This window comes from Lampetra planeri, chromosome 26, assembly GCF_965212315.1.
Source record: "Lampetra planeri chromosome 26, kcLamPlan1.2.h2, whole genome shotgun sequence".
Lineage (NCBI taxonomy): Eukaryota > Metazoa > Chordata > Hyperoartia > Petromyzontiformes > Petromyzontidae > Lampetra > Lampetra planeri.
In genome coordinates, this window is record NC_136132.1 from 8,302,733 (window position 1) to 8,317,254 (window position 14,522).

The 14,522-nt window shown below is 49.7% G+C and overlaps 1 protein-coding gene across 4 annotated transcripts in view; it reads right to left on the minus strand.

The window, feature by feature from the left end:
• Window positions 1-206: 206 nt before the first annotated feature.
• The window catches only part of LOC144727651 (solute carrier family 12 member 3-like), a 33,624-nt gene continuing 19,308 nt past the window's right edge, over window positions 207-14,522 (minus strand). Inside the window, exons 17-27 of one of the 4 annotated variants that reach the window (XM_078606624.1) lie at window positions 13,861-13,995; window positions 13,226-13,332; window positions 12,796-12,878; window positions 10,192-10,264; window positions 10,034-10,065; window positions 6,906-7,004; window positions 6,302-6,413; window positions 5,862-5,948; window positions 3,361-3,496; window positions 2,813-2,880; window positions 207-1,750 (exon numbers count right to left, since the gene is read on the minus strand). In XM_078606624.1, the coding sequence (XP_078462750.1) occupies window positions 1,612-1,750; window positions 2,813-2,880; window positions 3,361-3,496; window positions 5,862-5,948; window positions 6,302-6,413; window positions 6,906-7,004; window positions 10,034-10,065; window positions 10,192-10,264; window positions 12,796-12,878; window positions 13,226-13,332; window positions 13,861-13,995 (1,071 nt within the window). In that variant the 3' untranslated portion in view covers window positions 207-1,611. The remainder of the gene's footprint in view (window positions 1,751-2,812; window positions 2,881-3,360; window positions 3,497-5,861; window positions 5,949-6,301; window positions 6,414-6,905; window positions 7,005-10,033; window positions 10,066-10,191; window positions 10,265-12,795; window positions 12,879-13,225; window positions 13,333-13,860; window positions 13,996-14,522) is intronic. The other 3 variants (XM_078606625.1, XM_078606628.1, XM_078606627.1) reach the window with 3 other exon arrangements.

Genomic DNA, 14,522 nt, shown 5'->3' on the forward strand with positions numbered 1-14,522 from the left:
CCGAGGATAAAGTGCCGTGTCGGAGAGACCGTGAAGAAATCTTGGAGAAGCAATGGTGGGACATCGTGGCTCTGCCTGGTGGTTAAAATCTTGTTGAACATTTCTAGGGCCACCACCCCAACCGATCCGGACTGCAGAATGCATATTCAGGTGACGTTTGGAGCAAGGTGCGAAACAAGTTGAATATTGACACAGAGAGCATAAAATGACTCGCATTTTAATTTATTAGCCAACAAGAGTGAAACGTCGCAGAAAGGAAGCTGGTCTACAGTCTCCACGCGCCAGGCCGAAGTGTAGCAGCAGAGTTAACGTTACACGAAGACACGGATATTATACCCTTATGGAAAGACCTGCAATATAGATCAAATGTCATCTAAGTTATCCATTACGTCTTTCGTAGCTACAAAAAAAACCCTTATTTTTTATACATATAGCACTTATCTGATTCACAAAAATATATAGAGCAAATACAATATAATTGTTTAATATTGAATACGTCTTTTCAATCGGTGAATAAAAAAAGTATATTCATTGTTGAAGGAAAATATAATTCCATTGCACACAACTACCCTTTAGTCAATAAGGAGTCAAAGTGAGTTCCTATGCAAGTGGGCATTGCAGCATTTGTGCCCATCACCTGTTTATAGCCCTGAGTCACAGTGGTGGAAATTCCACATTCCTACAACAGGGGGGGGGGGGGGGGGAGTACCTCAATAGGACAATCACTTGACTTCACCGCAAAGTGGTTTTCATTTAATCGACCCCAGTGGGATGATAGGCTAAGTCAACCCCCCACCCCCCAACCAAGATTTGAACTCTCAACCTTTCTGATTGTGAGCCACTCGCTCTCCCACTGAGCTGTGTGGCCGGTATTAGTCAATCACATTAGTCAATGTTCATGAAACGTCCCTCCGTTTTTGGTTCAAAGAAAATAAAGAACATTGTATTCTACAACTGTGTACGTACACTATTGTTAAGTTAATACAAATACAACTAGCGATTGCAATTAGAACTTAAATAAGAGGAAATTTAAATGCACATTCCCCAGTCTGTTGGCGTGTGTGCGCGTGTGCGTGGGTGAGTGACGATTGATCGTGGACGGAGGTTTGCGTTGGAAGTGGCCAATCGTGCGAGTGAGGCCGGGTGCTCGTGAGAATTGAGACTGGAGGAATGACAACTTGGGTGACTGGGCTGGTGTGTGTGTAAGTGGGGTGCTGCGGTGGTGAGATGTTAACTACCTCGCTTGGTATACAGGAGGTCGTCGGTTCAATCCTGACCTTGAATGCCGGTATATTTGGAGTTTGCATGTTCCCCCCGTGGTCGCATGGGTTTTTCTCCGGGTCCTACAGTTTTTCCCTCCACATTTAGAAACATGCGTTCGAGCATTTAGCTGCGATACATTTCCACATGATAAGCCATTTCATTGGGCTATCATTTGTGGCCAGATCGTTTCTGAAAAAGAAACTATATCGCTCAGTGGGCCTTACCTGGTAAAATAAGAAATAGTTTAGTTTATAGTCTAAGTAGAGTGTGAGCGAGCGATTGGGTGTGAGTGTGGTTACGATGACCGTGTGCGAGCGGGCTGCGAGTGTGGTTTTCCGCGAGCGTGCGTCACTGGCTGTAGATGGTGAGCACGTTCACGTGGTTGCCCCTCATGATGAGCACTGGGGGCAGGTCCCGGCTGAGCACCTCCAGCCAGGCCATGCCCAACGCCGACGGGCACCGTCCCTTCTGGATCATGGGCAGGCTCCTGCACGGCGCATATCGGCGACACAAAAAATGTGCACGTGTCACCGATCGTGCACACTGACGATTGGCAAAGAGCGCTCGGGTGCAGTGGTGAGGCTATCGAGTGTGCAGGTGGTGCCACTGCTCCAAGGCCTACAGGGTAGAGGGGCCCAAGCGAGAATTTGACAAGGAGGGCCCCATTCCAGGTCGTGCACCAGGGCCCTTGCCAATCATGCTCCAACTCTGCTAGAGTGGCAACAGCAGGTTAAATTTCGATTTAAAGCTTTCGTGACTGCAGGGATTCATCTTCTTGGTTCTTTCGGTAAAGTCACGCAGAATGGAAATAATAAAAATAATAAAACATAATAAAACATAATAAAATTATTCTCACGACGTTTCGGCCACAACGCAAGCAGCCGTCCTCAGGTGAAGAACAGGTCTGTCGAGAAGACAGAGTCTGAATGACGCACCCCAGGCTGCTTGCGTTGTGGCCGAAACGTCGTGAGAATTATTTTATTATGTTTTATTATTTTATTATTTCCATTCTACGTGACTTTAACAGCAGGTTAGTTGACAACCCAGATAAGTGATCGATTGCAATGGACTGAACGCACGCTACTCTTTTATTTTCTAAAAGAGGGGGTTGAGAACGTTTTTCTTACCGAGGGCAGAATAAGACTTTGTAACACACTTGGCGGGCGACACATTAACACACACCAATGAAGAACGCCAAAATAATTAACTCTCACCTTTACTAAGCAAGCGAAAATTAAGAGGGTTTTTGTCAGGTCGAAATATAGGCCCCTCTAGTACCCGACCAGTGCAGCCAAGATGCCGGCAGCGATGAACAAATTCCGATGGTGGGTCGATTTGAAGTGCTAGGCCTCATGTGGCCATAAGCCGCGTGAACTGAAGCCACGGGGCGTCGGTTCCCCACGCCTGCTTTGAAACTAACCTCGGCAGCGGTCAGTCCAGCGCCAACTACGCGTTCCGTTCCACAATAGCAGGCGGTGGTGGCGCCCACAGGCTCTCTACGTAGTAGCCAAGCCCTTGTGCTGAAGCATGGACCCCCCGCGCTACTCACACAACGATGAGGGCTGCGTCGCTGGAGTTCTGAATCATGAGCTCGTTCAGCTTCAGCTGCCGGTACGTCTGAAAGAGAGAGACGAAAGCATGGAACGTGAAGAGGGTGCGATCATTTCAAAGCTGATCTGTGTATATATCTTTGCTGTGCTGCGGCGTCATCTCACGGTCGTCTACATATTCCGGAGCGCCGGGAGGCTGCCCCGGAGTGCGTTAACAAGCCGCCGTGCAAGCGGCCACGCAAGGGGTCAGGGAATGTGAAGCCTAAAAAGCCAACGCGGTACGGCCAGGACTTAGTGTCAGCCGCGTCTGCCCGGTTCCAAGACCCAGGATGTCACGTTTCCACATGCTGCACGTCACAGGCGGCATATGGCCCAGTCTACGAGTCAGGTGCCACCTCCAGGACCGAGCCAACGCTCACGGCTGTGCCTTCTGCCGTCCTGGAAATCGCCGTTTTGGGTGCAGCGCCACTCTCTTCGAGACGGGAGCCGTGAGTTTTGCTGGGCCGAGTCGTCCTGCAGCGCGCGAGGGTGAACAAAGCGCAAGCACCTTGTCTCGCAGCGAGAGCAGCTCGTGGTCGGACACCTTCCAGGGGCAGTCGCGGCGCAACTCCTCCACCTCCGCCTCCTCCTTGAAGCCGTCGTTGAGTCGGAACGGAGAGATCATGTCCTCGAACTGCTTTATCCTGGCGAGGTGACGCACAGCAGAGGAGGAGGAGGAGGAGGGGCACGGGCGTCGGTCAGCAGAGGGATCGGGGATGCAGGCCACGACCGCACGCCAGAGGTCGCAAACGGATTTTGATTCCTTACCCGTACCCGTACCCCGGCCGCACCAGGGTCGCAATCGGGTACCCGAACCCGGCCGCACCAGGGTCGCAATCGGGTACATGTACCCGTACCCTACCTGATACCCAGCTACCCGTATCCGGCCGGGTATCGGGTAGGGTACGGGTACCCGATTGCGACCTCTGGGATGAAGCCATGTTGCAGGCGTGGGTGGGTTGATTCTAGGAACTTGAATTGTGAGAAGAGACAAGACGTTGGGAAATGAGTGACAAACGGTTACTCACCAGTGACTAACGGCCTACCCGTACCCGTACCTGGCCGCACTAGGGTCGCAAACGGGTACCCGTACCCGTCTGGGTAAGGGTAGCCGGGTATCGGGTAGGGTACGGGTATCGGGTACCCGATTGCGACCTCTGCCGCACGCACGGCACCTCCTGCCGCCCGCGCGCGTTGGTCCGCTGCGGCGTACAGGGAGCACTGCTGGAGTATGAGCGAAAGTTTTCGACGGTGTGTTGAGATCGCGAGCTGAACGACGCAAGCGAACAGAGGTCGAAGTGAGTTCCGCCCGCGATGCGGGGACATCTCGTACAGTGAGCAAGGAGAAGTGCTCAGCTCGGCAGGGGGAGCCGAGCCAGAAGTGGAAATTCCACATTCACATTCCTGTCAACCCCTTATCAGTGCCTACCTTATTACAGACCAATTCAGACCTTATTGGTCAACCCGTGCCCTTATAAATCTCAACGTTCATCCTACAAAGTCCCATCACAAGGGAGCAACACAAAAAATATATATTTTTTTGCCCGCATGGAAACGGCTATACACTGTATGGACCTAAAAACTCAATTTCCCTGTACAAGAATAGGGGTAAACCGTATGGATTGACAGCTTTAACATTCATATGAAACACGCCGGTCTCTCCTGAGAAGTGAACGACAACGGCTGCTGACCGCTCACGTGGTGGTGCTGATTAGATCCACCCTGAAGGGCTGAGGGGCCGTGTTGATTCCAAGGGGCCATCCATTGAGTAGGTACGCAAAAATCTGTCAAAACTTGACCCCTCTCCCTGTACGCACGTGTACTTTTTACACCCCCCCCCCCCTTACCTGCGTACGTACGCACGCTTGACACCCCCCCCCCCCGAATCCTATAGAACGGTCGATATTTAATCCACGCAGAAACGATCAAGGATTAATAATATTAAGGTGTTTAAAGCAAACAGATAGTCCACCGCCGGACTATCTAACTCATTTGAAGGCCAATGTAGAAAAATTATTTCGAGGCTTCACCCCCTCCCCCCGTTTCCTATGCGTACATTGTCAGTAGACCCCCCATACGCAAGCGTACGCATTTGGGTTAACCCCCCCTCCCCCCTCCATGCGTACGTCCTGAGTGTATGACCCCCAACCGGGCTGGGAACTCACTACCTGGCAACTCTTCTGGTTTCCCCAGCAACCTCCTTCTGCTGAGGAGGTTGCTGCTTCCCTAGTAAATCGGCGAGTTGTTGCAGGAGACTACAAGTCTCGGTTTTTGTCAGTAGGCGAAATGATACCCCCTCAAGGCAATGCATTCAGATGTAGTTCCCCCCTTGTCCTCTTGTGAGATATTCTTCACCCCGTGATATGTGCCACATTTTGTGTAGCTCAGAGGTGGCAACCCTAACTGTACATCACCCAGTTAGACACTCAAGGTGGACACTCAAGGTGGACACTCAAGGTGGACACTCAAGATGGACACTCCAGGTGGACACTCAAGATGGACACTCAAGATGGACACTCAAGGTAGACACTCAAGATGGACACTCAAGGTGGACACTCAAGATGGACACTCAATCTGGACACTCAAGATGGACAATCAAGGTGGACACTCAAGATGGAGACTCAAGCTGGACAGTCAAACTAGACACTCAAGATGGACACTCAAGGTGGACACTCAAGATGGACACTCAAGATGGACACTCAAGCTAGACACTCAAGATGGACGCTCAAGGTGGACACTCAATATGGACACTCAAACTGGACACTCAAGATGGACACTCAAAGTGGACACTCAAGCTGGACACTCAAGATGGACACTCAAGGTGGACACTCAAACTGGACACTCAAGCTGGACACTCAAGGTGGACAATCAAGGTGGACAATCAAGGTGGACACTCAAGATGGACACTCAAGGTGGACACTCAATCTGGACACTCAAACTGGACAGTCAAACTGGACATGACTGAAGTAGGAGAGCAGCGCTAGTTCGGTGTCGGCGACGCGTCCTCACTTCTCCGTGCGCGGCTTCTTGTTGACGTCCGTCAGGATGATGACGTCGTCCACGTCCAGGCGGAATCGGGTGATGAGCCGCGTCATGCTGGGGACACGGAGAGGTGGCGCACACCAGTGGTTACTACACTCGCTGACTCCGCCGGTTACTTCACTCGCTCACGCCGCGAGTCACTTTCCTCGCTCACGCGGCACGATCGGCAAGGAGCGGTCTCCACCGCTCGCTCTCTCCGCGTGCACTCCTCACGTTTGGCCACGGCGCAGAGGCACACGACGGGGAATCCAACTGCGGTCATAATTTTGTTGATAGTCGAATCCAGGTTTTTTCCCCCCCACAAATTAAAGCAGCTCTGGCCCAAATTCAGTCCCTCTGTCATTTCGCTGCAGGATCCGCCCGCGTTCGCTGCACGCAAGTAAACGTGCGTTTGGCGCAAGCCTTACTTTTGCTTGTCCTCCTCCAGGCGGTCCAGCTTCCCTCCCATGAAGACGCGGATCTTGCAGTGTCTCCAGCGCTTCTTCTTGGACAGCAGGTACGGCAGCAGCAGCGTGAGGCCTGGAGAAAACACAATTGCCCAGGCGGATTACTCCATAGCCAACGTGACAGCAGGGAGCTACGCAGCGGGACACTTACTCATCACGACAAAAGTCGTCATCTGCAGCTCTTGGTCAACCCACTGTTGGATGAAGGCCTCCCTCCCATCATTATCAGTCATGGTGGGGTTGGTGGCGGGGGACGGGGCCTGGATTGGTTTAGATATCACTCACCGCTGACGTTAACCATGGCCAAGAATGAAACTTAGATCGCCGGGTTTGTGGATCGCGTTAACCACCGCACATACTCATATTTTTGAAACGATGTTCTCCAATAGACAAATGCCTGGTGGCTTACTACAGAGTTGTACTTATTTTTTGATGATAACATTGTCGAGGCATTTAAATACAGCGACGACGATTTGGCCATCTCAGGTGGTACCGGTGGGGGTTCATTGCCTGCAATGGGCCCATAAACTAAGAGGGCACCCAGAGCAATCCCGGTGGGACGAACCTCCGTCGTCAAAGAGCCAGTAGATGTCGATGGTCCTCTTGCCCTGGCTGAACTGGAAGACGGTGCTGATCTGTGGCATCCCCTCCTGGACGGTGCCTTCTGCGAGCACCGGGACACAGGAGCAATGAGTTGACGCCGCAACCGCACGGCTCACCCCACTTACATTCCCTCCCCCCCCTGTGTGCCGACCATCTCCCCAATGCACCGACCAGTTACACGGCACTAGAGGGGTAACGACGAACCCTTCCCCACGATTTGAGGATTCGTTATTATTTTGGGGTCACGATTTGATTAAACATTCCATTATGCTTCTGTTAGAATACATGTAGAATCCACAGGTGTGTGAATGGATACGTTATATAACTGTATAAACGCTTAGTAAAATGAAATTAATCAATCAATTCCAGCCAATCTCAATCCACCAATGAAAGGAGGTCCCTCCCCCCACCACGCCGTGGAGGTCACGGAGATTTATTTTACCGTAAATTTGCCACACTGGTCAGTGCGGGTCGGTGATTCTCCCACGCATGATTCGACGAGCGTATCACGTTCGTGATTACACTGGTCAACAAAAAAAAACATTTTTTTCCGGCCTGGACTTTTGCAGCTGTTTTAGACTAATTTCAGGGTGCCGATTCCAAATCTGATCTCAGATTTGCTCTATCACATCTCATTTTTATGCTATCGGCATACCCCATTTTCATTGATTTTACCCGAAATTAACTCTGTCACTTATTTAAAGTTGATTGCAAGTTGTTGCGAGTCAGTGACTGCTTTAGTGTTAAAACATGGTGCTGTATTTTAGGATAGTGTGTTTATAATATCATTGTATGTAGATATCCACATTTATTTAATATTTTTCTTCTGCCGTTTTTATTGAAAATGCAATATTTGATATCTCAAAAACCTGATGTGATAGACAAAAACTGATGCCAGATTTGGAATCAGCACCCCAAAATTACATTTAACCCTTTGGAATACCTTATGCCAGACAAAGTGTGTTGACCAGTGTTATTATATTTCAATAAACATGAAGAACATTTCCAGAGCGTATCACGTTCGTGATAATCGATCGCAGCGCGCAGCACGTTGCAAGGTGCTCGCGTGCGTCGCGCCCCGTGGCTGCGGGTCGTTCGATGGCGTTGGGGCCAAGTCACTCGTGAATCGTCCCCCCCCCCCCTGCAGTGCGTGTCCCACCTAACGTGGTTTCCGTTCAAAGCGCAAAGTCTCTGGATCCGCGGTGAATTTCTGCGCGAAATTGGACTCTCGTTGTTTTGTCTTGACCCGGCTAGAGCAGTGCTGGATTATCCCAGTAGCAAAAGTAGCTACTACATATGTATCTGCGGGCCTCGCACTTTGAAGGGCCCCGCGCTAAATGCTTTCAAGCTATCAATTCCGGTTTAGTAATTCTGTACTTGCTCTATTACTATAGTACTATACCGCCTTCAAGTTTTCTGAACGACTGGGTGTTTAAGGTTAGCGATTTATCGTAGTATCTGGCTGTATAGTAAATGAAAAAATACAATTACTTTACTGTGCAAGTAAAAAATTTGTGTTTTCATATTTATGTGGGTTTTGTTTTTATTTAGGACCCCTTTATAACATATGCTACAGGCCCCGCACTAGCTTAATCCGGCACTGGGCTACAGGGTCCACAGATACAGCCTTGGGAAGCGAGCGTTCGCTCTGCCATTCACCTGCAATGTCATTCGCCCCAATGGCAGTTAAATTATCTCATTGCCTTTCATTTGATTTCATTTTAAGACCGCCGATCACGATACGTTAGGTTAGTGCGTGAAACACCGCTGACCCGATTTACATCTCAGGAAGAGGCTCTCTTCACCGGGTTGTGGATAGGAGCACAAAGATTTATGGTTGCCGCGCGTGCACAAAAGCTGTGCTCAAAGGGGCTGCTTCCCAGACAAGGATGAAGCCCGGTAGGTTTGCGAATGATGTTTTTGGCACAGATCACCATGGTATATTCTGTCAAAGGCTTTCCCCGTGTTCGTAAAAAGTGGCAGGCATAGCTCATTATCATTTACAGCCCTGAGCTGGAAGTGGAAATTTTACATTGCTATGGCAATATCCATTGTCTACACAAGACAACCAATGGTGATTTCCCACAAAGCTGTACTTATTTTAAAAACTCCTGTAAGGATGATGGGCTAATTTAAGCCATATGCCAACAGTGCCACCAGTTGAAATACCATACTGCAGTGTTGCAGTGCTGTAATATACTGGACATTTGCTGTTAATGTGAAGCCGTTATTTGTTTAAACCTACACATGTTAAATGTTAGGGAACCATGGTCAGCTGTGGCAAAATCACCACTGACGATCGTGATTGAGTTAAGAATGTCACCGTGAACACCAGAAACAAAAAAGCAGCCAACATCTGAAAAAATGCCACGCGTTGTGTTGGGAAGGAGGGGCAAGCGATGACCGAGACACGCGCCATGGCCAATCGGACGCTATCCCGGCCCGTAGCCTCAACCCTAACCATAACTATTCTTAGGTTTTGTCGGTAAAGTCACGTAGGTAAAACATTAAAATTAATAAAAGTAAAATAAAATAAAGATCACGACGTTTTCGGAGGCAACACAAGCTTCCGTCTTCAGGTGGAACCGTCACAGGCACGACAGCTGTATCAAGTAAATGAGAGATTGCAGGAGCTACCACTCCGTTTATATAACCATAACATTATCAGGTGTTCAGCATTAATTCTAGATTTGAAGCTTTCGTGACTGCAAGGATTCATACTCTTAGGTTTTTTCGGTAAAGTCACGTAGGTAAAAAATAAAATAAATAATAATAAATAGTAGAAATAATAATAGAAATAAAATAATAAATCACGACGTTTCGGAGGCAACACAAGTCTCCGTCATCAGGTGGGACCGTCAGCATTAACCACATGGGCCGTCTGGCCACGAGCGTTAGCCATCCCGTAACCCGACTTGCTAGCAAGCTCGACAGTGCTCGCGCCACCTCCGTTTTTTGTTTGTTTTCCAGTGGCCTTTTTTCGTGTGTTGCTTCCACTTTTCAGTTTCAGTGTTCACCGCGGTACAAGGGGGGGGGGGGGAGGCAGAAGAAGGTGCCACAGCAAAAAGGGGAGAGCGGCAGCGTCTATACCTTGCGCCGTGTTCGGGGAAACTCTCTTCAGACTGCAGGGAGAACGCGGAAGAAATGTTTTTAACAGACGTATCCGACGCTTCGTGGCGCGAATGCAATCTGGCGCCGGGAAGGTGCAAAAGTCGAGTATTTTGTGTGCATTTGCTGCGGATCCTTACGCTGACGTTGCTACAAGGCCGGCCACTTTGCGAGAGGACTTGCTATTCGCGTCAAACTGGAAAGCCATGTTAACTGGATGAGCAGAACAAAACAGCGACGTCGTTAACACAGGGTAAAGGCACAGGTGCAGCCCTGCAATCACGCTCCTGGCAGCTGAAGACCCCCCCCTCCTCCCCCATCTTTCCCAATAGTAGAAGCCAGAGGTGTGGACTCGAGTCATGTGACTTGGACTCGAGTCAGACTCGAGTCATGAATTTGATGACTTGCGACTCGACTTGGACTTGCATAACAATGACTTTGTCCCACCTCTGGTAGAAGCACTAGAGAGCACTTCTGCAGAATAAAGTATTTTTGGCCTACTCTTCCACGCCGGCTATACGTATCTCGGAAGAGGTGGAGGTCACCCACGCTTCACCCCACCACACGGGGCCTGTCGATTGACTCACTGGAATGTGATGAATGCTCTAATAACAGGCTGCTCTTTGGGGATAGCTGTGGCGAGCTCTGCTGCGAGCTCCTTCACGGCGTCTCGCCTCCTCTCACGCTGGAGGCATCCTCGGGCAGTGCGCATCCAGCCGAGGTGTTGCTACCGCTTGTCTAAGTCCTGGTGTCTCGCGGGAATGTGCGATAACTATTGGCTCCTGTGAGTCACCAGGACTTAAAATAAGAGTTCCGTCAGCCGTGGCTAACATCAGTGACGAGTGACGTTCCAACCTGGTCTCGGGTCGCGTTGACCCCATTCATGAATGCGCACTAACTGAAACATACACTAGAGAATGCCCCCACTATTGTGTGCTTTCTGGAAGAAGCGGTGCCCGACATTGTCTCTACGGCCGAGCCATCCGATGCGTTTCCAGGTCCGAAGCTCCCAGCACGCGGAGCGAAACCTCGAGCGTACACACGAACGACACGCGGTTTAATCTCGAAACCACGGACATCGACACCGCGTGGTATACAACCCTAACAAACATCGGGGCACCACCGCTAAAACCTTCGCAGATGCATCGAAACATTTGTCACGTTCCTCACAAGCAAACTGTCCAGGCAAGTGCAGGATGGTCTAGTTACCCTAGCGCGTAGGGTTTTTCAGCTGATGATATGATTCATAAGTGGTGTTTTGGTTAGGCCACATAATGATCTGGGAGAATTCGACTTCCTGGATGTTGGTCAGAATTTTTTAAGTTTCTCCTAACAATGCTTGGCATAGTTTTAAGTGAAACGCATCACAAATTTGAGCCTGAAGTCGCTCTAAAGCTAAAACCATAAGCAGACGAGACGCACAGAGGTTACAAAAGCCAGAATCATTGCTCCCAAGAGATGGATTGCTCAAGCAACGCCATGAAAATCATTCAGCAGAAACTCAAGATTTTTTTAATCAGCAATGCACCATTCCTGAAATAAGCGATTGACCCCAGGTTAAGAATTCAAATCCCCGCCAGGGCCTACTCAGCCCATCATCAGTCTGAAATAAATATAAACAAGCACCATTTGGAGGAGAATCAATTAGAGGTCATTGAATGGGATCAACTGGTCCCTAGCATATGATTGTGGAATTTACATCACTGGCTCTGGGTCACCAAGGGAGTTGAGTGCTGCCCCCAATGCTAATTAGAGCAGAATGGGCACTGCCCTTTGACTTAAATATGCAAATGATCCTAATTGCACAACTAGTCGAAAAAATTATGCGCGGAAGGGTCAAGGTGCAGCCCTGCAATTGCTTACTCGCGCGACTGCTGGTGGAAGGGCTTCCACCTTAGGGAGCTCTAGAGGGCCCCTCTGAAAGGTACTCTGGCCTATTTTACTGGCCAAAGGCCTCCAATGCCTCATTTGGTTGATTAATTTTTAGATATTGCTTTCTCATTGCTAAAGAGAGAGGAGAGTTCATTATCGTATTGCTGTACCTCTGAATATTTATCTCGAACTTTAGATGGAATATTTCCCATATTTAAAAATTAATCAACGATGACTTGCACATCTCAACGTGACTGTCCGATTGCGATGTGTAAATGTGGACATAAATTGCTTCAATGTGTTCGAGAACCTCAAATGCATTGCGAAATATTGTATAGCTTAAAATGACCTTGGTATACAGTCTACACAAGGATGATAAGCCACGTTGTCTAAAAACAGCTCTTAAGGAAACTGGATTGTTATACGGTGAGCAAATGTGCAAAGAAATAAACACCGATCAATTTAGCCATCTGATGCATTCTCGGTTTGTGCCACGCATTGTTTGGCATGATGTCCGACGTTTCATTCCACGTGCTGGGAGCTTTTTGAGAAACCGAAGTTAAAAGACGTCGCGTATCTCATCGCCAAATTTGGCTGTGAGAATTGTGCCGCAACTCACGGAAGAGGCTGAACCAATAACGATTGGGGCATTAAACGCTCGTACACCACGTGACAAATTCATTCGTTTTAGCTACGTCGGGTGGTGGACGGTCTTACAGCGCCAATTTGCCCAGATCATTACGTGGCCCAGCACAAAAGTGTATCCCGTATCAGCATTATCCGGTGGTCGGTGCAAATTGAGAGAACAAGAACACGCATCACCCCCCCTTTCTTACTCCACGGCTCTTCGGGTTTGTGCCGTGGTCGCTTACCGTGAGTCTCGGGCATGCTGGTGATGTCGATGCCCTCCTTGACTCGCAGGATGCCCAGGGACATGTTCAAGTCGAACACGTCGCTGTGGAAACACGAAGGTGCAATCACGGCGTCGCCGCGTCAGCAGCAGCAGCAGCTGGAAGAACCGGTGAGCAGAGCCGGATCGGTGTTCACCAACAAGGACTACAGCACCTTGGCAAGTTAAGTAATGATGACCAATTAAACAAAATAATTTCCTTTTGGGATTTCCCATCCGTGATAGCCATGGGCCATCCATTGTAGTACTGCATATGGTACGTGTACTTGGGCCAGGCAGGTGTCTCCACATATTGGCAGCAGTGCCTGACTTGACTTTTTGGCGACCGCAGGCAGGCACACTGTGGCGCATTTCCTAATTTCCCAAGGGCAGCGCGAATGAGCAGCACTCACTGGATGATTTGGATGTAGTGGTGCATGTTAATGGGCTCCTCCTCCTGCCACATGTTCTTGAAGCCCACGATGAGGATATTGGGGCGCAGCTTCCCAATGCCGGTGCTCTGTGGGGCAAAACAACGGCAGCCGTCACTCGTGAGCGGTTTCCTTCCGCATATGAACATGGGATTGCAACACACAGCAGCAATCATCGCCCCCACCTGATGCCAGAGTAATGCCCACATGGCAGGTGAGGTGCTGAGTCACCCTGTGCTGCACAGGGACAACTGCCCCTGGAGTGTGGGGGGGGGTGGTGGGGTCCTTTCAAAAACGTGTTGAGGAGATGAGACGAGACGAAAGTTGTTTGTCAACGTGTTAAGCGCTACGAGACGCCCCGGCGTAAAGGAGGGCAGTTCGATTTAAAAACAAATCGTCATCGGTGTCACTGACGGGCACTGGATTGCCTGATGTGCCAGTGACACCGAACGGCCCGAGTGCACAGCAGAAACAGGGGGATGGCTATTCCATAACGAGAGGGATGCTAACATGCACCACAGAGGCTTTCCCCCCCCCCCAACCCTGGCCATAATCACTGACCGAAGCCGATGTGTGTTGGCCACGCGGGCCGTGCGGAGCGCTCGCTTGCGTCAGACCTGCAGCAGGCCGAAGGCTCCGTCCTGCATGTTGGTGGCGACGAACCCCGTGTAGAAGGCGTTCACCTTGCGCCTGTGCAGCCACTCGTTGTGGTTGTTCTCCAGCAGCTCCTTCACCTTCGCCCCCTTGGGACCCTGCGATGAGGGGAGACGCAGGTGCAAGGCCGGCGTGAGGCCAGGGTCAGGGCGCGGGCTAGCACACGCATCGACACCTATTTAACCCTTTCTCGTGCTGATGCAGTACGCCGTACGTAATCAGTTTTGACGTACGCGTCCGTCATCGGAACGGAATCGGAAGTAAAAGGCCATGCGGAACGGCGTCTTTCACAGTTTGGCGCCAGCTATCGTAGAGTGTGGTGGTCGTGTGGCTATGGTTTTTTGCGGTGAGTACAATGTCTTTAAAAGGGCGGCACTACGCCTCTCTAATAAAATTAGCGCTGAACCGCCTGCGCATAACGAGATTCAGAGGCCTTAATAGAGTTTGTTGTAATATTCGTCGTTTCATTGTTTGCTAATTGCAGTGTTGCAAGTTACACTATGATGATTATGACTTTAATAATGTATTGTAAATGGGTAATGGCTTGTACATAATATTATATATAAACCCGTACATTGCATGGCCTCATTGTAAATTTGTGTAGATTGCATATTTGTGGTATATA